This window comes from Drosophila innubila, chromosome X (assembly GCF_004354385.1).
Source record: "Drosophila innubila isolate TH190305 chromosome X, UK_Dinn_1.0, whole genome shotgun sequence".
Classification (NCBI taxonomy): Eukaryota; Metazoa; Arthropoda; class Insecta; order Diptera; family Drosophilidae; genus Drosophila; species Drosophila innubila.
Window position 1 is genome coordinate 20,332,212 of NC_047626.1, and position 25,734 is coordinate 20,357,945.

A 25,734-nucleotide genomic window follows, 5' to 3' on the forward strand; every position below is an offset into this window, starting at 1 on the left:
TACCCTTTACACAGGGAATTTAAAGAAAAACAAAATAAATTATCCCATGTTAATTACCAACTGAAGTTAGTAGGTAGCCGGAGGGGAAGGGGATAACAAATGCGACTAGGCGTGTTACACTTTTCAACTGCCAACATTTTGACGGTCAATGTTCACACACACTCACAAACAGTTAGTTGAGACTATTTTTTATTTTTCTTTATTTTTTTTTCTCTTTCGGTTTTTATTTTGACGACTTGCATTGTAATTAAAGCTGTAAAATGTTGTTGGTCTTTAAGCTTTTTGGTCTTATATAGTAAAAAGCACTTAAGTAACTGTATAACTGTACACTGAGAGGGCCAGTTGCGAGTTAAATACATAGTATAGCCATCAATTGAAATACATAAGAAGTTTGTGTGGCAATAAAATGTTGGCAAGTTACTTTGGCCAACATGCCAATAATATTGCGGGTTAATGCCCTGTTGGCAGTGAGAAATTCGAAAAAAATTAATAATATTTAAATTAAAAGCAAGAATTTTAACTTACAAGTAAAAAGAAAAAAATTAAATGAAAAATATCAAAATATATTTTAAGATTACATCATTTAGTTTAATCCATTTTGAGTAACATAGACTTTTTCGAGTATTCAAGAATCTTATTCTAAGAATAAGATAATAAACTATTCACTGATCTGATTGAGTTTTCCTTTTCTTATTTTATTTTTTTAACTGAAAATTTGTGTCGACTGCTTCTATTGGTAAATAAATTAATTAATAAACTTCTTGTATGCTTTATTTTTCAGGTTTTCAATAAAAGAGACGGAGACCAATGCGATAGAAAGAAGGTCGTCACAACGCTAGGTGCTATGCTCCCGTGGAGCGCTACAATGGGCGCCCTAACGCCCAAACTTTGGGTCACACAACTTGGACTGTAAACAGACAAAACTAGGAGCTAAACTGTCATTTGATTGTTTTCTTGTTGTTGGTGTTGAGAGCGAAACTTACTGGCAAAACAAATGAGGGTGCAACACGTAAGCAACAAAGCAGCAGGTTGACCAACTAAACCAAACCACTAGCAACTCCAAGCACCAACCAGCAACCAAACGTTTCCAAGCATCTTCTCCAGTGGAGTAGTTAACAGGCGATCTCTGGGATTGCTTTAAAAACCAACTCCAGGCAACAACAAAAAAAAATGTTACAAAACTCGAATGCAGCGGCAGCAGTAGCGGCAGCGGCAGCGACGCCAAGCACAGCAGCTGCTGCGGCAGCGGCAGCGAACAATGCGGCGATAGCTGCGTCATCCATACAACCAAAGCTGGTTGTCATACGAAGGCGTCCGAATCAGGGCTTCGGTTTTACGCTGCGTCACTTTATTGCCTATCCACCGGAAGATGATGCCGCCAGTTGGCCTCAGGTAAGACTTGTGAGCTTTGAGGAGCTGGCGAAAAAAAAGATAGAGAGAGAGAGAGAGAGAGAGATAGAGAGCAAGCTACTGCGCAAGCGCGCAGATCAGTGGCTACTTACATAGCCTGATGCCTGGTTGGCCTGGCTTCTTCAATTAGTCATCGACTGCCTTGCCACTTTTGCTTTTCGCGCTTTGCCAAGTCCAAGTCGACGCTGACGTCGCGTCGTCGCCGTTACGTGAGCGCAACACACGCGCCGCTTATTCAAATGGCCAATGCTGCTTTCTTTTTGCCCTTGTCCGGAGGAACTAAAGTATATTGAATGCATCATGCAATCAGCAACACAAATTAAAAACATAAAAACTAATTCTGTAAATAAAAAATATAAGAATCATTTACTTTAACTTAAGTCAAATTCAAAAATGAATCTCTAAGATAAGAGTTAACTATAAAATGCGAGCCTTAATAATCGAGTCTCCATTTAAATATATTAAGTCAGAAGTCAGGTTGAATAGGACAATACAACCAGTAATCCAATATTATCAGAAACAATATTATTATTATTGCCAAGAAAACCTTGAAGCGTTACATTTTTTGTGACCTAATATACATAACATATAACTATATATATTAAGCGGATCAGTCGAGCGTACTCGACAGTAGGATACCCTGTGCTTAGGCTCTTAGATGCTGTTCGGCACGCCGAAGTTGTGATGCCCTTGCAGAACTCTGTATTACCTTTTTGACTGATTTTTCGGATGACAGTTATATGATATAGTAGACCGATTTAAACAAAATTTTATTAAGATAAATGAAACCATGTAAAATGCATATTTTGTGAGATTGCTTGAAAAATCTCAGAAAATAATAACGTTTTTCATACTTAAACTTCATTTTCGTCGGACCAATTCGAACCAAATTCGGACAGCATGTATAAGACCAACTTAAATGCATATATTGTAAGATTTGTTGAGATGTCTTAGAAAACAAAAAACTTTTTAGTGCTATAACTTGAGACCAATCGTTCCTATGGCAGCCTTACGCTATAGTGGTCCGATCCAAAACTAAAAACAAAATTGATCTGCGTATGCTATCCAGTTACCTACATACCGAATGTTAAGTTTCTATCTCTTATAGTCATAAGAGTATAAGTTGTTGTAGATGCATTAGAAATTTAAAAATTTGGCAATAAACTTGATCTACCTGAAACTTTAAATATGGCACAAGATAATTTAATATATTAATACTAACATTTTGGTACCATGATATATTGATTTCATCTTGATTATTATAGGGTACTACAAATTCGATGTGCTAAAAATCTAAAAACACTATTTTTTGCACTAATTTGCGTTTTGTTCGTTTTACTTTTATTGCACGCGACGTTTCGTTTTGCTCTCTCTCTCTCTCTCTCTCTCTCCTGCTCTCCCACTCTCTTGTTTCTCGTTCTCTGGCAATCTGATTTTCTCTTGAGGCTCGCGCTCTCTGAGCCGCTCTCCTTGTTGCCATTAATGTTATTGCCGTTGTCGTTTCACGTTTTTGTATATGCATATATATATATATTTTTTTTGTTTTTTCGTTTTTTCGTTTTTCGCTCTGTGTAGGAAGCAACAAACATTGTCGGCGGAGGAGGAGGAGGGGGTGGCGGTGGCAGCGGCAGCGGCGGTGTCGTCGGCTTGGAGCCAACGTCACCAACGTCGCTGCCGCCATACCAAGTGAAAGCGATGGAGACCATTTTCATCAAAGAGGTGCAAGCGAACGGACCGGCTCACTACGCAAACCTGCAGACGGGCGACCGGGTGCTAATGGTGAACAACACGCCGATCGCTGGCATCGCCTACAGCACCATTGTGTCGATGATTAAGCAAACGCCAGCGGTGCTCACGCTGCACGTTGTGCCCAAGGAGTGCGATGTGCTGCAGATGGTAAGATACTTTTGTTTCTTCTACTTTTAAGTATCTGTTTTTTTTTTTGTTTTTTGTAATTTCTCAACTCGAAACTGATGTGATGCGAATCGAGCGAGCTGATCTAATTTACTCTTGTTCATTTCCATTTGCAGCATTATACGAGCATTGCCCATACGCCGGAATCGAATCGTTTAACGATGTCCGCCCAGGCGACGACACCGTCGCAGTCGCAATCGCAATCGCAGTTGCCAAATGGCGCCGCTTCATCTGCCATTAAATCGACATTTCCACAGCAACAGTTGATCTCATATCCCGCTGTTGCCAACTCGTCGTCACCAGCATCATCCTCAGTATCGCCAGCGACGCATGCCCCGCCCCTTCACGGCGGCAGTCGCTCTGGCAGCATCACCAGCAATGCCAGCAACAGTAGCCACCATCATCAGCAACATCCGCATCCGAATCCGCATCCGAATCCGCATCCGTCGCGTAATTCATCACTCACCGGCGGCAGCAACAGCATTGACTTTGGCGACATGGCCTATAGATTGCGCCAACAGCATCAGCAACAGCATCAGGAGCATCAGCTGCATCAAGAGCTTTACCATCCACATCAGCAACTGCTGTCCAGCAGTTTTATGCGGTAAGTGTCTCAGATATTCAACTTACGAGTTACTGGAGAGGGGGGAAAGAAGATAGTACGCCAAGGAAGTCTGTTAATCTTATCAGTCGACGGTCGACAGTCGGCCGCTCTGCCCACTGGCGTTTCTCTTTTGCCAATCAGGCGAAATGACAGTGTTTACTGCAATTAGACAGACCAGCGACCGATCATTGCCACCGGCAACACAGTGGAACAAACTAACAATGTTATCGACTCAAAAATCAATTGCAAATCTATTTGCCATGCGCACAGCGAGAAAGAATAGGCCATAACTCTTAATGAAACTCCAGCAGAAACGATCATTATAAATGGCCATCAATAAGCTGCATAGCATTAGCCAATTTTTGCCCATTATCTGCCAAGTAAGACCATTAGAATCTATCAGACGAATAGATTAATGTACTTACCTAATTTTTAGTATTACGTAAAATTTGGATTCAATGAAATTTTCGTAGGGGAATTAAATCGAAATGAACGAAAATGTTTTTATGATTTCGCTTGATTGCAAATAACACAAAACAGAAAAAGCAAAAAAGGGAAACCCCTAATGATGATAGGAAAAATGGTAAATATTTCCTAAAAATAAGCATATTCATGATTGATTCATTTAAAAAGAATATATTCATTGAGATGAATTGACAATAATACAGAATGTCAATGAGAAAACTTTGTCGGCATTTATCTGATAAAGTTTATAACATTTTCACTTTGTACCTTGTTTCATGAGATAAGGCAAAAATGTAGTAGACCAGAAATTTCCGCCGTCGAAAAATTATCTATGAAATTGTTGTCAAATTCTTCTGCTTCTCTTTATGGCACCGTTTCTTTTATATGGAGTTGCAAACTATCAGAACGTTTTCTGGTATAATCGATACAGGCCTATAAAAAAAAACTTGACGATCTTAAGTATTCAAATTATCTTGCAAAAGAATTGAAATAAAGTTGGCAAAGGTAATAAAAGACTCGTATTTAAAGATTGCTATATATTAGCATGTGCTCAGATGTTTAGTAAATTTTAAAGTAATATTTAACTCAGAAACTCATAAACACACACACACACACACACGCACACAATGAATACATTTACTCATTGAGACAGGCAAATTGACAGTTTACTGGCCAACAGCCTTTGGCGCCGTTGCCGTTGGCGGTTTCAATGAACTTGATCACACTGTGCAGCATTTGATTTATGGTTGCATCGAAAGACTGCCTACCTTCACAAATGTGTGTGTAAGTGTGTTGGTGTATATACATATGCTCATATTGTGCATTATTTCACTTTCATTCAAGAAACAAAACAAATAAACAAAATTCAATGCCAATCGCACAAATTGTCTGAAGCTTTATGTTATCGAGCAATCGAGTAATCGACTGCTTGTTGCAAATGTAATATGATATTTATGCTTGTAGGCAAATTAAGTGCATGCTCTAAATGTGACATTTACTAAACGCAATGACAACGACAACGACAACAATAATTAAAAACAATTGTAAATGAACTCTGTATACTAGAACTTTTCCCCCCTATGGAGGGAATGCCATTTATCTATCTGTAGGCTCTCCATCGCTATTAGCTAATGTCCAGCACGAGTTTTTCACATTTGTCGTACTCATTTCGCACATTCCTCGCCAGACTTTTCACTGTCATTAATTTGTTCATGCAGACATATGTACATAAATATGAGTGTGTTTGCTTTTTCATTTTTTTATGGATTTATGGACATACTCGTATGTATGTATGTGTGCGTGCATCTATGTAGGCGCATGTTAATGATGATGAGTCCATACTTTGACCGACAACGGCCTATAAAATTATAGAACACCACAACACAGCAGCAACAGCAGATAAATGTGCTTGTCGCTCTGACTACCAAGTGATGATTTCATCAACAACATTATCATCATCATCATTAACGTCACCGGCATCGTCATCATAATATTTAATTTTTCCCATTTATATCCATGTCTTATTGTCATTGTCGTGTTGAATGAAAATTGTTTTAATATTCGTATTATTCATAATAATAATTATTAAAAATCTATTTGATATATTCTCTATCGAAACATGTTTTCTCAATTGTTTTCAAACTTGTCAGAGTATTGATTTTTATCAGTTGAGTAAGAGCTTTGTACTTATACTCTATAATTATAAATATCAAATATCGTCATTTATTTTAAGAAACCTTTTATGATCTGATATTCTGAGGTTGTTTAATACATATCGACAGAGAAGTTTAATAATTCATATTACCTCATTATTAGCATGTCGACACTATAATATATTTTATATGTCGAATGGGAAAGTTAATCAATTGTAATAAGCCAGAATATGAGAATATTGTCTGCTATAATTTTTTTGATTTCTATTTTTTTTTCCTCTTGGATACACATATATCGAATGTCGATAGTATTGTGCTTTGCTTGTTGGAAAATGCAGTTAAGAGTATGTTTTTCTTAACACAAGATTCGATCGATTCTATCCCGTGGGAATTGCGTTTGGCATCGTTTGTTTCCTATTTTCTCGGGTGATCATTTGTGTGTTGACTTTACGACTGCGTCTCGATTTGGCAATGACGACGGATGCATTTATTCATATTTCTCGTGTTTTTAAAAACAAAAATAAACACATGCATAAAAATGCCATTGGCCATTTGGGCGAACTTCCTCTTTTCTCCCACTCTCTCCCTCATTCTCTGTTTATACAAAATATGTGGAGCAATAGACAATTCCCTAGAGAGAGAGAGACAACGCAGATGCTGGAAGACGATACTTTTGCGTATTTGTACAACTGCAATTGAACAAATATCGATACCCTGCTTCATTTCGAAAGTTTGCAAATCTTGACCACTTCCATATACACTTGTATTGACCACATTTTGGAGCTGTTAAATGAGCTTGCATAAATCAGACCATTAATCATATCAAAACATACCAATATCTAAAATTATGTTGTGGCATCACTTGGATTGTTACTTTTTTTTCTGGTTGCTTTTTAATTAAAAATTGAGCTTAGCTCATTACTGTTTGACAGATTTTGATAAAAATTCAATCGTTATATCATAAGAGAAATTTGATTAGCAAAGTTTCCAAGGGTATCTAAACATCCACGTTTTCTTGACGTTCCATAAGTTAACTGCAAAAAAAAAACAAAAATGCAAACGCAATTTGTTTTCCATATGTTAGTTGTTAAATTTATCTATAGGTTTCAAGCATGCGTATGTACAATATATGACTTTGATATATTGCAAACTTCGGTTCGATCGATAACCTGACACAGTAGCTCCATTCTCTAAGCTGTAATATCGCATTACTGTTACAGATACTTGTATTTATTTATCTGGGTTGTTAATATTTAATGTCATGTAAATCAATTGAAAAATAAACTAGTAAAGTAATTTGATTCACTTTGCTGATATATCGAATAACTGTCATCGATACACGTTAAATATTCGGAGTACTCGTGTTAAATAAAAACAGAAATGAAGTTGCAATAAACCAATTGGCATTTTTAAGTTTTAAGTATTTATAATACTACCCACACACACACTCGCACACACACACACCCACAGAGACTGAATGGTTAAATGAAGAAATAAAGAAATGATCGGGTCAAGAGCTCTCAAACATCATCTGACGTTTCAGTTGAATAGTTGATTCCATGTTAACTGTTTGGCACGTGTCTTATTTTATTTTATTTTTTTTTTGTGTGTATATTTTATTCTTGTTTTTTTTTATACTATTTTTATAATTATTTTTGTTTAGCATTTATCGTTTCTAATTACGTGCTAGCAAAGTAGTTGGCTGCTTGTTGCAAGAAACTTTCGCATAAATGATAAGTGGCTAAAAAGCCAGTTGAGACACCACCCACTTAAACACACACACACGCACACACACACACACTCACAATTTGAAATTGTCTCTCATTTGGACTTTTGGAATTGACTTTCTTTACGCTCATTAAATATATATACATATGTGTGTATATTTTATATTATTCGCTTTTCGTATTTGTTTTATTTTGTTTTGTGACCCATTAAAGATGGCAGCAGCAAAAGAAGAAGAAGCACAAACAATACAGTATCAAGAATTGTTGAAATTCAAATCACATTTCGAATTATTCAGTGTATATTGTGGACATTATGACGCCCACATTTCGACATCATCAACAAACAAACAATTGCGTATACGCAACGTTTGTCGCAGTCGTTATTGTTGTTGCCGTATGCCATGTAAATCATATTTCATATGTGTGTGTGTATATATGTGTGTGTTTATATGGTAACAACGTCAACTCATTGACTAATCGAGCAACAACAAGAACAACTACTAAACCGCAAATGCAAAATCGCAATCGTATATATTTGTACATATGTATACATATGCATAGTTTTACATACTTGCATATGTATGTATGTACATATATGTCCGCTTAAGCTGAGTGTAAATGAATAACAACAAAAGCAACTGCACACGAATATTTGTTAATGCGCCATTGTTAAATGATTACGACAAATTTAATTGAATTTTGTACAACACACACACACACACACAAACACGCACGCTCTCACACACACACACAGACATACACTGATATAATTCAAAAGTATAATGAAAAAAATAATATAAAAGTCAAGCGCAGTGAATGGCATTTCAATTCATTCGCCCTGTGTCACAAAACTGAACGCACTCAACTCGATAGGGTCCATGCTGTGCCGCCCCTGGCCACGCCCACCAGTTGCATACAAAAAAGTTGAGAGACACGCCACCTTATAGTGACAATGCCAGACAATCTTTCAGTTGCTCAGTTACAGATTGAGATCTACTCTAAATGCAAACTGAAGATGAGATTGAGACTCGGACTCGAACTCAGATTAAGACTCAGACTCAGACTCAGACTCAGACTGGCCTCTCAGTCCAAGGGCTTGAGATAATGATCATGATGGAAATGAAGATGGAGATGGAGATGGAGACGAGGATGAATATAAATTATTATTGGCTACTTGAGCCAATGCAGAGTTTGTAATTGTATAATGCGTTGGCTTCCATGCGGATGACAAGTGCGTGAATATCGCGCACATAGATACAGCTACTGAGAGATTAGAGATACAGATACGTAGCGTATCAAAATATACATAATGATCTAAGTAACTGCAGGTAGATAGATAGTTATATTAGATATTGATATATTAAATACAAAGAATCATGGCGTAATACTTGAGTCCTTTGCCGCCCAATTGACCTTTTATGCCTTCGACGCGCTTCGATTCGTGTTTGCATTCGATTCTGACTCAAATGATTGATGGATAATGAAAGTGACAACGACAACGTTGTTGGCGTGAACACTGGAACAGAAATCATTGAAATTAGATGTAGAAAAATCAATGCAGAAAAGCTAACAAATTTGGAAGAAGGTTTCAAAGGATTTTAATTTAACATAAGCAAATTATTTAATTTTTTTTTATTATTTTACATTCTTCTTTCATATTGTCAGCTTAAAAGATTCGTCATATTCAAATGTCAAACATGTTATTTATTTATTTATCTCTTATTTCCTATAAGTAATAAAATAAATAATAATATGTTAAGGACTCTAACTTAAGGCTAAGATTTTATTACAATTTACATTAGTCTGAAATTAAAGATACCAGGCCGAACCGCTTTTTATTCAAGAAATCGATGCGATCAAAATATACACATATTTACAGAATGATTTTAATTTGAAATAAGAATTTCTCGAGAAGCAATTGATTTCATTAATTTAAAAAATAGATAGTATTTATTAGATATTCATTATAGTATCTAATTGAATTCAGTTTCTATGTTGCACTGTGCATATTCAAATTGTTTGATGGACTTTGTCTGACAATTTTGCCCAAAACACAGGGGGGGTCGAGTTTGCGGAGGAGGTAAGGGTAGTGAATGTTTGGTCATCTAGATTCTAGATGACTGATAGCGATATCGACTAGTGTTTGCCATCTCTGTCTCTACTGTCTACACTGTCTCTCCCTATATTTCACTCTCTCTATCTCTAATAACACTAGGCAACAGCCAAAAAATTACAAGAACCAAACCCACTTTTTTTATATAGATTTGGGGCCCCATATGACGAAAAACATTTTTTTTTCTATAGAATTTTTTTTAGAATTTTTAAAAATTCTGGCTTTTTTTCGTGCTTTTTTTTTAAAGCTTAACTTTTTCTAAAAGCTAATGAATATATCTATAATTCATAAATACAAAGTTTAAGATTTATATCAGTAGTTTAAGAGACATCAATTTTCAAACTCCGAAAATGATGATTTTTTGTTTAGTTTTTTTTTTTATAGATTTTTTTTGTTTATAATTCTATGAGTCGAACAAAATTTTATACATTTTATTTTCTATTTTAATTACGCGTTGTTTAAGCTATGATTCATTTCAAATTTGTTGCCTAGTGTAATTTGCTCGTGTGCTGTTTTTCGAATCAAATTTGTGAGTTTCCTTTTAACAAATCCAACATTTTGCATACTCTTTTTGCATATGTATGCATATGTGCTCATATATGCACAGTGTACACAGATGTATGTGGAGATTGGTATCCTAATTCCAACGTTGTCATCTCCCATTGCATCGCATCCATTTTGAAAATTTCTGTGTGCGTTGTGTATTGTGTATGTTGTGTGTACAATGAAATATTTTTGCGCTATGCGCGTGGCACAATTGGTTATAAAAAAACTGAAAAATACAAAAAAAAAATAAATAAAAAAAAAAAAAAGAAAAATGAAAAAAGAAGAGCGTCGTCAGTCGGTGGTTCGGTGGCTGGGTGGGTCGATGGGTCGTCGGTGGCTTGGTGGGTTTTACTTGTTCGACGGTTGCCCACTCAATAGCTAGGGGGCTCTTTTCAATTGGCGGCGGGGCCCTGCCTCGTTTCTGTCGCGAGCTTAATATGAATTTCATACATGCATACAAAGTGGATTTGTTGTTGCTGTTGTTGTTGCTGTTGTTGTTGTTGTATTTGTATTTCAGTTTAGTCGCATGGACTTTGGGTTGTACTTTAGTTTAGTTGCTGATGGCGAGTGGAGCGCGTAGATTTCGTTTCGCAGACTGAAAGATTCGCATAATAAAATTTTGATCAATGTGAGTTTTATAACCAAATGTTGCACAAATGTACATGTGTTAAATTTCAATTTTCATTGATTTTGAAATTCACTTATCATTGATATCGTGTTATGATTGTGTGATTGCCATTGATAACTCATATCAAGTCATCAGAAAAGCACAAACACATTCTTCTCAATTGTTGTGCGGCTGCAAAGTGAGGGTGAGGTGAATGGGTGAGAGGTGGGTGGTGTTGTTTTTGTAAGAAACCTTGAAACATATTCGGTCATAGAGTTCAAGTATTTTCAATGAAAGATGAGCTTCGAGTTAAAACAAAAATCAAGTACTGTAAAAAGCAAGAGTTTGTCTTCAGATTTTCCAATGCGTTACAACAATAACAATAACAACAATAACGATAAAGACAACAATGCGCGATTGTTTCGTTTTCTTAGTTATTTGTTGTTGTTGTTTTTTTTTTTATTTTGTGATTTTTGAATGCGATTTACGTTTTGCGTTCGTTTCCGTTGCGTATGTTGCCCAAACAATGACACAAATGGCAGCGCTGTCGACGTCAGCGTCGCTGCCAATGGATGTCGCCATTGGGCGCCGTCGAAGTCGCCGTCGACTTCGCTGCGGCTTCGTTAGCAGCGGCGAAATCGATACCAAAAGCACAACAAATGAATGCAATGCGAATTCCACAAGTGAAGAAGTCGCAAGGGACAGAGAGAGTAAGAGTGAGAGTGAAAGAGAGAGAGAGAGAGAGAGAGGCGGGAGTCACTGTTGTATTTTGGGGGCATGGCATGGCAGTGTTGTGAACTGTTGACAGGTTCGCCCTGTAGCTTTTGTGGCTTATCAAATATGTCAACATTTTTTTTATTTATGACTTGTTAATTGCAAAAAGGCAAAAGAGTTGGTAAAACGCAAATCAGACAGTAACCAGCAACCACAACAATAACAACAACAACAACTACAACTACAACAAAGGCAACAAATATAACAATGAACAGACAGTGCAAAAATAACACTACAAGCAGACAATAAAGCGCGAAATTCCACAAACACACTTGTATATATATATGTATATATATATATATATATATCGTTAGTATATCTATGCCCCATAGATACAGTTCATTTATTTTGCTGACATTTTATTGATAAGCAGCAGCAACAACAACGACAACAACAATAACAAATCAGCACAATAGAGTCGCTATTCGTGTCGTGTGTGAAATCACTTGTGTCAATGGATCTATTTTATTTATTTATTTTACTTTTTTTTTTTACAAAGAGCTTATGCATAGATAACAGTACGTTATATGTATCTGTATTTTTGTATATTAGATACACTCGTATTTTGCCCCGTTTTCAAATTTGCTTGCAATCAACATTTTCTTGCAACTTTCCCCTTCCCTGCCCCGCCCCCGCACCCTTCTCCCATTCTCTCTAATGCCAATGCTTTAGCTGCATTTTATTAGCTTTATTTTCCCCTCCCACATTTCATTTGTATAGGAAGTATTTCAGGGTCACTTCAACTTGCTGTGTTGTTCCTGGTTTTTTTTTTTTCTTTTGCACTTGCACTACTTTCAACCACTTGTTATCCATGATCACTTCAGTTTCTGCTGTGTATCAGTATCATTACCTCCATGGTCACATTATTTACAGCATTACAGTTGAAGGTGTAGCCATTGTATTCATATTTACCATTCGTTACTTTAATCAACTGATTTGCAGTCACTTTAGTTTACAATGTCATGGTCACTTGATCACTTAAATTTTCTCCATGGTCACTTAAAATTAACGACAATTACACAGTTGAAGTTCTGCCAAGTTTCGTTTCAGTTAATTTCGTTTAACATGTAAACTAATTTACTTTAATCTCAAAAGAATATATTGTCATGGTCACTTGTTGTATTATTTTTATAGCGATTCTCTTCTGATTAACATTCTTAAATCCATATTTCATATTTCAAGCAATAATTACATAGTTAACTTTTAGTTTGGTCTCTTTGGTTATTATTTGTTATTCTTTTATAGTACTTATATAGTTGTAGTCACTTTAATATAAACATCATCCCAGAACACTTATAATTTATATTCTTTATTTTGCTCCTTGGTCACTATATATCTTTGTATGTTTATTCTTTTAACAATTTTCCATTTTTAGATGAACTAAATAGTAGTTCCTTTTTACTTATAATTTTATTTTGATTTATTTTACTTTACTTTATGTTGAGGACATATATAGTCAGTGTTAATTTCGCATGCTCTTAAACTTTTATTAACCATTTTTTCAAGGTTTTAGTAAACTAAGTGAAATATATTTTACTTATAAAAAGGAGTCTTAGTCTATTAGTTATTTAAAATGTAAATCCTCCTTGTAAGAAAGTGTTTGTGAAAGTGCTGTAGTTCAATAATCTATTTAATATATCAAAAGCACACAAAGCGAAAGTTGATTACTTTAGATAATTGCATCATTGCACTGGCCAACATGTCGACTACGCAATATTTATACACAGATACGCTGCTTTCCGTTGGAGCATCAAACTTGCAACTCAATCAGAATATATATATATATATTGCTTGCACCTGCCTCACACACACATATACACACACAAAATAAACGTTGAGTGTCGGTTGTATTTGCTGACCTTTAAGATCCTTGCCAATTATGTGGCGTCTATTAAGTGGGGTTGCAACTATTTATAGCTAAGCACTTAGCGCAATTTTTCAGAGGGAAATCATGGTAATAACAAGGCTAATCTAATTGATACACATTCCAGGAACTTGCTGGCAACTCGCAACTGGCAACTGGAAACTGTTGCAAGTAGCAGCCGCTGTGTGGCAGGATGCACTTGAGTATAGTATATCCTTTGCATAGTATATCCTTTTACTGCAAACTTGGATGCCTGCCTTTATTTAGATGCTGAGCAACAATCTAATTTGTTACTTCGATCAACTGTTGAGTGCACTTTATTCTGTCTTTGTGACAAACACAAGCATCCCAACTACTGTGTATGTGTGTGTGTGTGTGTGGGTGTGTGTGTGTGGGAGCATGTCATGGTCATGGTCATGGTCATGGTTATGGTCATTATGCCACCTGACAGGTTGACAGTCACAAATGTCAGTAACAAATGCTGCATTGTTTGAGAATTGACTATCGTCATGGAGTTGCACCTTCTTCTACCTCTCTCTCTCTATCTCTCTCTCTCTCTCTATTCCTCCATTGACCGGTTGTTTTTGGCCATTATTTATAGACGGGGCCAAGAGCACCTGTATACCAAGGCGACGACATAAAGATCTCGTATTGATCCGTTGCATTTGAGATGCTTCAAACAAAATTCTTAAGCAAATACAATCGTTTATAAACAAACAGTGTAATGAATAATAACACATTCACGAATGCAACGCGTTCCAGCATTCCAGCGGGGGCGCAAGGGGGCGTGACTATTTGTTGTTTGCCCAAAATTGCGCAGCTTACTCGTATTTGGCAACAGTCGTTGCTCGTTGCCAGTCATCGTGACCAGCGTACCCAATCAGCTGACGACGTCAAATCCGATTAACTCCCGATCTCTTCACGTGCCGTATAATCCATAGCCGCAGCAGCGGCAGCGACGCCGACGTCGACGGCACGCGCCAAACTGCCTCAATTCCAGCGAGCAGCGACCTTATTCGGTATGGCAATCAGGTGCCAGCGCGTTCCCATAAAATGCTTGCAATGAGTATTTTAGTATCATAGATAGCACCACCTGGACAACCTCCCAGAAATAAACTTAAACCACAAAAAAAAAAAAAAAATTAAAAAAGAAAAGAATTTTAACTTAAATCACTTGGATTTAATTAAAGCAAAACTTTAATGTAAAACTTAATATTTTTAAAATAATTTAAATTAAATATAAAAGCTCTACGCATATTTATATTCTACAAATCTCTAGAGATGTTGATTGCGAATTGCTTTTGAAAACAAACAAACGAAATGTCGTTGTTTCTGAAATGTCAGACATTTCATCACATTTATTACAATAAAAAACAGGGAATCAAACCGAAACAAATATAGGTTACGGTTTCGGTTCCGATACGTCCCGAAATAACTATTTCGGTAAAAGGTTCTATTTCTGTTTTTTTTTCTTTCGGTTCCGATATCAGTATCGGTACGTAACGGTACAGCAAATCAATTTTGAAACATTTTCTAATTTTAAGATGTCATTTTATAATGAATATGACATCGAAATAAACAGACCTAGGGCAAAAACATTATTTTTTAACGAATTTAAAAATATATTTGAATACAGAATCTATTTAGAGGCCAAATCATGACCAAAATTATATTTCGCTTGAAAGTTTGAAGTTGGTCAGTCTGCTGATTTACCCACTGGGACCCTTAGCATCAAAATCAATATCTAGTAGAATCTAGAGGAAAATATTTTTTTTTTAATTTAATAAAATTTAAATGCAAAATGATTTAAGAGGCCAAATCAAGTCCAAAATGACATTCCGCTTGAAAATCGGTTCAGTTTTGATCAAGTTATGACAGTTTAAAGTTGGTCAGACTGCGGAGCTTAGTCACTTTACAAGTCCAAATTTTTGTTCAATTTCACATGATTTTTTACAAAAAATTGAAAGCTCTCAGAATCAAGATTAAAGTGTTGTTTTATACTAATAACGATATAAGGAGTTGATTAAAAGTGAAAACTTGAGATTTAAAATTTTGAATTTTCGAAATTTCAAAGGGGGGACCCTTAGCATCGAAATCAATAATTAGTAGAATCTAAAGAAAAATATTTTTTTAAAAGAATTTAATAAAATTTAAATGCAGAATGAATTAAAATGCCAAATAATGATTAAAATGACATTCCGCTTAAAAATCGGTTCAGTTTTGATCAAGTTATGACAGTTTGAAGTTGGTCATACTGCGGATGTATCCACTTTACAAGTCCAAATTTTTGTTCAATTTCACATGATTTTTTACAAAAAAATAAAAGGTCTCAGAATCAAGTTTAAAGTGTTGTTTTATACTAATAACGATATAAGGAGTTGATTAAAAGTGAAAACTTGAGATTTAAAATTTTGAATTTTCGAAATTTCAAAGGGGGGACCCTTAGCATCGAAATCAATAATTAGTAGAATCTAAAGAAAAATATTTTTTTAAAAGAATTTAATAAAATTTAAATGCAGAATGAATTAAAATGCCAAATAATGATTAAAATGACAATCCGCTTAAAAATCGGTTCAGTTTTGATCAAGCTATGACAGTTTGAACTTGGTCATACTGCGGATGTATCCACTTTACAAGTCCAAATTTTTGTTCAATTTCTCATGATTTTTTACAAAAAAATGAAAGCTCTCAAAATCAAGTTTAAAGTGTTGTTTTATACTAATAACGATATAAGGAGTTGATTAAAAGTGAAAACTTGAGATTTTAAATTTTGATTTTTCGAAATTTCAAAGGGGGGACCCTTAGCATCGAAATCAATATCTAGTAGAATGTAGAGAAAAATATTTTTTTAAAAGAATTTAATAAAATTTAAATGCAGAATGAATAAAAATGCCAAATATTGATTAAAATGACATTCTGTTTGAAAATCGGTTCAGTTTTGATCAAGTTATGACAGTTTGAAGTTGGTCATACTGCGGACTTATCCACTTAACATAATAAGTCCAAATTTTTGTTCAATTTCACATGACTTTTTACAAAAAAATGAAAGGTCTCAGAATCAAGTTTAAAGTGTTGTTTTATACTAATAACTATATAAGGAGTTGATTAAAAGTGAAAACTTGAGATTTAAAATTTTGAATTTTCGAAATTTCAAAGGGGGGACCCTTAGCATCGAAATCGAATCTTGGTCGAAAATAATAAAATTTTTTAAATGAACAAAATTTAAATGCAGAATAAATTTAGAGGCCAAACCATGATCAAAATGACATTCCGCTCGAAAATCGGGTCAGATTTTATCAAGTTATGACAGTTGGAAGTTGGACAACTCGTTGACCTAGCAACTTTACCACAAATGTTTTGGTATTCGGTTCTTGACAGAGATTTTCTATTCGGTTACGGTATAAAAAGATATTTGGGAAAACTTAATTTAAAACTCAATTCGCAAATTAATAACTTAAGCAAAAAAATTCAATTAAGAATAATCTTAGAGAGATCTTAATCTTAAGATCATGGACAATTTATTTTCCACAATTGTCCCACGATTTTGAAGCAGAATTGGTTTAAGGATTTCAAAACCACTTCGGAAATGCAATTTTAAATGAAAGAATAAGAACTTCTTTATTAAGAGAAAGTTTATTTCATAATTGATTGATATTTATATTTATTTATACACAGTAGAATCTACATAATTGATTTTAATTTGTATTTGCAGTGCCAATCAGCCGCCAAATCTAACAGTATTAGGAAGCACAACAGCAACCACGCCCACCACGCGCCAACCGAAATCGGCAGTGGCCCTGAGTCAGGCACTGTACGCAGTGAATGCCAGCGGCGCCGATAACAGCGACCTGATGATACGACTGCGCGAGTCCATTAAACAGAAGGAGGAGTTTCTCAAATCGCCGCTGCCCTCCGGTGTGTTATCCGCCTCTGCTTCGGTCGCCTCCTCCTCCAACGGCAACGCCTCGCAATCGTCACCGCATCAGCAGCCAGTGCAGCATTTCTTCCCCTCGCACACACCACCAGGAGTCGGTGGTGGAAGTGGAGGAACTGGAGTCACTGCACAACGTGTACGCCATCAAGTGCTGCTTAAACAGCAACAGCAACAGCAACTGCAACTGCAACATCACCCGCAACAACATCACCCGCAACAACAACAGCAACAACAACAACAGCAGCAACAGCAGGTTGTTCTTGGCTACGACATGTATAATAGCTATGCAGGCAGTAAACTTGTGGCACGTCCTCTAGGGGCTGTGCCGTCCCAGCAGCGACAGGTGTCGGTCAGCGTTGCCAACAACAGTGCCAAGTACGCCAAGGAGTTGGACTATTTTGAGACGCTGCAAGAGACGGGCGTGACCAACAAAGTGTAAGTTGATGACTTGTCCAAATTGTTAGTTACATTTATGTTTTAATTGCCATCATATTGTTAGATTTGAAAGCAAACTGGTATCGCACATGTCCAAGGGCTTTGATCCCTTCAAGCCGCTGTCAATCAACACAAATGCCGCCTCCGAATCGGCAAGCGCCTCCATTGGAGTTGCCAAAAAGCAAAGTGTTCTCTATGAATCCCTGCAACAGCATCCGCTCCATCAGATGCAGGCCAAGTATCAGCAGAGCAGCAACTCCAGCAGCAGCGCCGTCGATGGGCAGACCAGCAGTCGCATGGAACTGCACAAGGCGACACTGGCAAATGCCACCATCGATTCCACACCGAGCAGTAAGTTTGCCCATGTCGCATTTAATCAGAATCCTAATCATTTTCTTAATTACCTGCAGAGTATAGCAATATGCCAGAGCATCCGCAGACCTCCAGCAGTTCCTCGCATACTGTTGCCACATTGGCGGATATTGCCGAGAGTAGCGGTAAGTTTTATCTCTACACCAGCGATAGTATTGCGATAGTTTTGTTTAGACATTAAATTTTAGTGCATTTTGTCAACTGATTGATTGCAAAGCAAAAAATAATGCTATACTATTGCTATTAATAGACAAATATCAATAAGAGAGTAACTTATATTTAGATAGCAGTAATAGTATTGCGATAGTATCGTTCAGACAAATATAGTGTATATATATTGTACTGTAAAACATTTTGTATACCGACTAATTTCAAAGCAATGGAAATTCTCAAAAATATTGAGTTTTAATTGTATTTCTTTTATTTTAACGCCAAATTTTCAATAGTTAACTACCAAATTGAACACTAGTGACCAATAAATTATTAAATTTTTGTGCAATTCGAATCCGTGTTACTTTCAATTTGTGAGAATAGACTTATACTTTTAAACCTGTTCCATAATAATATAGAAGAGTTTGTCATATTTTATTTTAATACATTTTTTGGCAGAGATTATCAATTTGTGATAAAATACTATCGATATTTTCAAAGCTTGTTGCTCGTCAATTGAAATTCAAACTGACATAAATATTATTAAATGGTTTCCATTTTCGAGCCACTTCTCATACTATACTTGAGTCATATAGTCTTTTGACAGTTTCCCATAACTTTTGTTAGGAAAGAAAACAAACCTAGCTGATAAATGTATTTAATTTTATATTTTTTAAAACGAACCGTCTCAAAAAAAGCGCCAAGTGGTATGATATAAATATAGTCTTTCCAATTCATTATTATCTCTTTCATGACTCTTACAGCCGCTGCCATTGTGGAGACAACAGGCGGAACGGGGAGCGTTGTGCGTCGCTATAAGCCGCTGGCATCGAGTTCCTTTGACGAGGGTAAACCGATGCGTCGCATCTCGTATTTGCGTGCCACCAACAATGAGGCAGAGTATCATCCGGATCCGGCGGCGGACGGAACTCCAGCGAGTGCTGCTGCTGCCGCTGTTGTTGCCGTTGCAGCCGCCGCAGCAGCAGCTGCGGTTGTTGAGCCGCACAAAACGAAGGCGCTGGTTGAAGAGCATCCCGATCCCACCTATGATGTGATTGGCGGCGCTGGTGGTGGCCATGAGTTCATTGAAACCCCCAATGGACTGGAAGATGTCCGTTTGTCCACACACCACGGCAGTCGGCGCGCCTCCATGAACAGCGACATGCGCAGCAGGTAAGTCCTCTCAAGAAATTACCATGTCGAGTTGCAGATCAATTGCAAACATCACAATTGCAGCATTCACATTGATGCCGAGCTGAATGGCAAATATGTGCCCAATGAACTGGAGGCCTTTGAGACGGAGATTGAGATAAAATCATCGTGCATCAATGGCAAGGTAAGCGACCATTTAAAAAAAAGACCAACAAAAAAGAAAACAATCATCAAATATTTCAATCCATCAGCGCATGTCCGAATATCGTTCGTGGCGTCAGGTGAAACTGGAGATCAAAGGAGATTTGCTCCGTATTTACTCCGGACGCCATGGCAAGTCGGAGCACAATGTAAGTACCTCATACTCTTGCCAATGCTATTCACAATACTAATCATTAATATCTCTGCTGGGACAGGTGATAGAGCTGGATATTAGAAACTTTAAATTCTATGATGAGTCGCAGGACAAGAAGAAGTTCTTAATACGCATGCAATCGAAACCAAGTGCCAGCGGCGCCCACTTGGCCACTTTGGGCAACGAACTTAATCTGGACGATGCCCACGACAAGCTGACCTCTTCAGGAAGCAGCAGCGCCGCCGAGCCACAAACGCCAGCGGCAACGGCTCCATCTTGCGGTCCGTACACGGAGATTCTCTTCAAGACCAAGAGCAGCAATGAGATGAAGCGTCTCTTTGGACTCTTGCAGTGGAAGGATAGCCTCAACTACGATGACAACGTGAGTTTTCTTCTATATCAGTATTATGTATGAAGTCATGGCAGTGCTCATTAAGTGTATATGTCAGGAATTACAAATATAACTTTAAAAATTAATATAAAAATTGAAATTAAAATAATTCCAAGTATTTTGCATAAAAAACTGCTATGTATTGAACAAATAACAATATTTAATAATTTTTGATAAGCTGGTATGTATTTTATATATAATATTAGTATATAATATTGTCATATTCGTCTGTTTAATACATCAGAAATTGAAATTTAGAAAAAGTTTATTATTTTCAATTAATTCACATATATTTAATTCTTATATAATTTTGTACAGGAGCAACCGGCGGGCAAGCAGCTGGCGGAGCCACAGAAAACCGCTGCCACGTCCAGTTATCTAGATGATGTCGCTGGCGCTGCAGACAGCTCGCCACTGAGCTCGCACTCGGGCGGAGGATTGGTGGAGGGACCAGCGGCGGCGTCTATAGCTGCGGCTGCCACAAGTGACTCGATATCACCGGTTATGAAGTTACGCAAGCCATCGTCTCATAAGAATGTGCCAGAAAAGGATTTGGGCTCACCCAAGTCCAAGAACTGGAAGGATTTACTGTTCAGACGGGGCGGTGGCAGTGGCGGTGGTGTCGCCCATGCAGACTTGGCTTCACCCTCGGGCTATGGCAATAAAACGGGCGGCTCCATTGGGCTGCCATTGCGTGCGTGTCCCATGTCCAAGAACAATGCCTATGTGCCGCATCTGGTGGAGGTATGCACCAATATTGTGGAAACAAAGGGACTGAGTGTGGTGGGCATTTATCGCATACCCGGCAACAAGGCAGCCATCTCCGAGCTGTCCGAGCTGGTCAACACAAAGGACTTTCAATTCGAGAGCTGTGCCACCGACGATCGATGGGAGGATGTCAATGTGGTCAGCAGTCTGTTGAAGCTATTCATACGTAGTCTGCCGGATGCACTGATGCCTGCTAGTTTCTATATCAACTTCATTGAGGCGGACAAAAAGACGGGTCTGGAGCGCATTGTGCTGCTAAGGGAAATTGTTGAATCCCTGCCCCGCCATCCCTATGAGACAATGAAGCATCTCATTAGACATCTGTGCCGCGTCAGCGATAATTGCGAGGTGAATCGCATGGAGCCAAAGAATCTGGCCATTATCTTTGGCCCTTCCATTATTCGTACCCCAAACGATACCCTGGAAACGGCTGTCAAGGATATGAAGCATCAATGTCGCATTGTCGAGCTGCTTGTGACACAGGTGGGTGAACAACAATATCCATTACTTATCTAAGGTCATTTGTTACATACATATATCTGTTACTCGTGGAATACATGGATATTTTGTTTATTTAATGTAACAGACATTATAGAGTATCGATATTCTAGATCAGCATCAAGAGCCATGTCTATGAATCTCGCAAATCAAAATAGTTTAAATTTTCTACTATTGTTAGCAATTAGTCAATTTTCATTGAGGCCGGGTAGCAAAAACCTTAGCTTACGGCGAAAGTCGTTTACACTAATGAAAAGGCCGATATTTTGAAGTCTAATTGTCAAATTGTAAATTGCTCATTACTAAAATTATTATAAATTGTACATAAAGTTTGTTTTTAAATCCATCATGTATGTCCGAAGACTAGTTGAATGCATAATTAAATTAATCAGGAATTGACGTTTTACAAAAAATATTTCAAATAATAACTGGCCTTTTTTGTGGTGGTAAATCGATTTTTAATCAATTTTTAGCCAGGGCTGCCAACTTTTGTCCAAAAAATCGCCGTTAATGACGGCGTTAATGATACGGGCTTGCCTAAAAGCCTTTATATTTTAACCTAACTGTCCAATTTTTGTATGGTAAAGGCCTATTTAAGGGCTCTATACCGGCTTTTTTTCGTTACGGCGTCATACCGGTCTCAGTGTAAATAGACTTTTAAACGCATCAAGATCGCTAACGCTAGTAATGGATTTTTTACAAAAAGATAGCGCCTTAAAGTATGCATTAGTATTGATATCGCAGAATTGTTGAATTCATTGATATTTTGACTATATATTCCAATTGAGTAGCGGGTATTTTGTAGTCAGGGACTCGAGCATAGTGTCTAATCTAATGAATCCCTTCTTTATTTGCAGTACGAATACTTCTTTGAGGGCGGCAGTCTGCCGGATGTGACAGAGCTAAGCGGCGGTGCAGCAGCACCGAGTCCAGCGCAACCACAACAGACGCAAGAGGACCAGACGAGCATGTTGCTTCACAATCTGTCCAAAATTGAACGCATCACGGAGCGGGAGACGCGCACGTCACGCTTCATTCCGCAGCTGCGACGACGCACACATGGCAAACGCAGTGCCGTCAGTGCCTCGGACACGTACTCCGGCGAGAGTGTTCTGGTAAGCGGCAGTAACCCAGACAATTCCCACCAATGCACCACCACCACCAATACCACCACCACCATCATTCGCACCAACAACCAACGACGAATGCAGCGAAAAGCTGTACAAAGCATTTGTGATTTTGGCTTAATCCTGCCCGCTGTTCACTTTCAGTCGCTGGACTACGCCAAGGTCTCGGCGAGCAGCACCACCAGCACCAGCAGCAGCTCGACACTGCATAGCAGCAAGACCAGCACCACAACCAAGTTGCTCGGCTCGGCAATTAGCTCATCCTCGTCGGCGTCAGCGTCGGCATCGGCAGCGGCCTCAACAACGGCGACCACAACAAAGGCAGCCACCGCGAGCACCAAGAAGCGCAGCACAGGCGGATTTTTATCAAGTTCTCGCAACGCACAGACACGCAAGGCCAGCCTCGATGAGAAGGATTCGGGCAGTGTGGATTCCACCGGCAGCATGGGCAAACATGAACAGCAGCAAAGGAGCAGCGTTGATATCTCCATTCTCCTCACAGACGATGACTCCAGCAGTCGCTTGAGCGATACGGGTAAGTTGCAACTGAATCTCAAATAAACTTTCTAAAATTTATTCACTAAAAAATGTATCAAAAATTTAAAAAAATCGGATATTTTATTTAGAAATTTAAACAATGTATGAACAATTTTAAAAAATTGATATTTTATTTAAAAATTAAAACAAATCATATAAAATTTTTCATTAAAATCTACTAAAAAAAAGAAAATGTTATGCACACAAATTGGAAAGTTAAATTTTGTTGCCATCACTGTTCAATTATTTTATTGCATACTTTCAAATTCAAAGAGAACTCTTAAGTTCAAAGTTCAATCGGATGTTGGTTAAAAATCGTTATATACTCATCAAGTTTTTGCTTGATTTCAGTGACAGTCAAAGACTTATTAAACAACCCTCGTGTGGTGTAATTAAAGTTGCGCCATGTGTAACTCAAATGAATTCCATAATATCGTTTTACTTTTTCTGTCCTGTTGTTACACAGCTAACTTAATGATAGTTTATTTAATTGGAAAAGCTCTGTATCTGTATTTGTAGCTGGGAGTGAGGAAAAAGCTTTCGTTGAGTTAAGAAACCCTGAGCCAAAAGGAACATAGATGTAGTGATGTCACAATTGAAGTTTAACTATGTATATACAATGACAATTACAGGTTCCATGTCGCTGACAACCATCACGGATACGCTGGACAGCAAGTTGCGCAATCTGCGTAGCGGTTCCGAGTCGAATGATGAGAATGGTTCACCCGAGTTTCCCAAGAATCGTCGGCATACGCTTGGCCAGCCGTTGCACTTGCACTCTGAAAACATTCCTTATGCGGATGAGTCGCCGGAGCGACTGTTCCACAACTTTTGTCCATTGGACGCACCACACTCGCTGCTGCTGAGCCGCTCCTGCACGGCCACCAACAGTTTGGGCGACAGCAAGGAGGATAAACAGCAGCAGATGCAGATGCAGATGCAGATGATGATGAAGCCAACGGTAGCACCGCTGCCCGCCAGTTTGCTCAAGGCGGCCCACAAGTTGCAGCACTCGGCCACAGCGCCCATACATCAGGGCAGCTCAACGGCGCCGGCAAGTGGCGCTGCCACGCCCACCGCTGGCACTGGCTCCAGTAGCGCATCGACACCGCTGGCCGGCACGCCCAGCTCCCAGACGGCCAGCACCGTGCAGCGTAACTCGTACAGCAGCAAGAATCTGCGCTTTAGCAGCTCGCTGGCCTATGAGCGTGGCATTGGCGGAGGTGCTGCCGGCTCTGAGGATGATTCCGAGGGCTCCACGACCAGTGATCCCAAGGAGAAGCTGCTAATGGCGTCGCCGTCGCCGTCGCTTTTTCTCGAGCGCTACAATAAGAAGCGGCGGGATCATCGACTCTTTCGCAGCGCCAGCTTCAACTGTCGCAACTACTCAACGCGACACATGAGCAGCAGCACGACAGCAGCAGCTGCGGCGGCGGCTGCGGCAGCCGCTTGTTGTTCACCAACGTCGTCGTCGTCATCGTCGTGGGCACATGCCGCTGCCGCTCTCACCAAGGACGAAAAGACTGACATGAATCTGACCAAAAAGCGACAGATACAAAACAAACAGAATCGCTCGATTAAGCGACGTCACACGGTGGGTGGACCGCATGACTATGCGGCCAATGGTGGTGGTGCTGGTGGTGCTGGAGGTGCTGCTGGTGCTACTGGTGGTCACGATCTCGCAGCGATTAATTACAATCATCATAATCGGCATCATCAGCAGCAGCTGCTGAAATTGAGCGGTGCGGCTGCCGAGACAACAACCACAACGACAACAACCACCACAGTATTGCGTAGACTTGGCGCACCACCAGCCGGTGGCACAGCAACAGCAACGGCGACGGCCAGTGCCAGTGTCAGTGGTGTGAATGATGCCAATGTTGCACTGCCCGTCTCTGGATCCAATTCGAGCAACATCAGTAGTGCCACCACCACCAACAACAACAATAACAACAATAACAACTCGCCGCTCAGTGATGGCAGCAATGGCAACAGTGCATGCTCTGGCGGTGCAGCTGCTGGTGCAGCTGGAAACGGTGCAACAGCCAACAACAGCAGCGGCAACAGCAGCAGCAGCAGCTCGAATACCAGCAGCACTAGCGGCACTGGCGTTCCAGCTGGCGGCCTGGCAGCGGGTGACCAAGTGCTCGAAGTGGGCATCCGCATCAAGAATATCAATCGAGGTCGCTATTAAAGGTGAGTCTTCAAAACAACCCATGGCTGCAAACCACTAAAATTATATATTTTTATTTTCATTTTTATGTGAAAAATGTAACGAATTTTGTAAGAAATGAAACTGTATTGTATGATTTAAATAACATAGATTTTTAAGTCTCAAA

At 38.6% G+C, this 25,734-nt stretch overlaps 1 protein-coding gene across 1 annotated transcript in view; it reads left to right on the forward strand.

The window, feature by feature from the left end:
* Positions 1 to 25,734, forward strand: part of LOC117794122 — a 44,691-nt gene that overhangs the window by 18,701 nt on the left and 256 nt on the right. Inside the window, exons 3-16 of the mRNA XM_034634607.1 lie at positions 782 to 1,392; positions 2,986 to 3,306; positions 3,441 to 3,928; positions 17,389 to 18,045; positions 18,110 to 18,396; positions 18,456 to 18,542; positions 19,332 to 19,740; positions 19,804 to 19,903; positions 19,971 to 20,069; positions 20,136 to 20,456; positions 20,784 to 21,716; positions 22,589 to 22,846; positions 23,003 to 23,393; positions 24,028 to 25,591. Coding sequence (XP_034490498.1) covers positions 1,171 to 1,392; positions 2,986 to 3,306; positions 3,441 to 3,928; positions 17,389 to 18,045; positions 18,110 to 18,396; positions 18,456 to 18,542; positions 19,332 to 19,740; positions 19,804 to 19,903; positions 19,971 to 20,069; positions 20,136 to 20,456; positions 20,784 to 21,716; positions 22,589 to 22,846; positions 23,003 to 23,393; positions 24,028 to 25,589 — 6,135 coding nt within the window. The 5' untranslated portion in view covers positions 782 to 1,170 and the 3' untranslated portion in view covers positions 25,590 to 25,591. The remainder of the gene's footprint in view (positions 1 to 781; positions 1,393 to 2,985; positions 3,307 to 3,440; positions 3,929 to 17,388; positions 18,046 to 18,109; positions 18,397 to 18,455; positions 18,543 to 19,331; positions 19,741 to 19,803; positions 19,904 to 19,970; positions 20,070 to 20,135; positions 20,457 to 20,783; positions 21,717 to 22,588; positions 22,847 to 23,002; positions 23,394 to 24,027; positions 25,592 to 25,734) is intronic.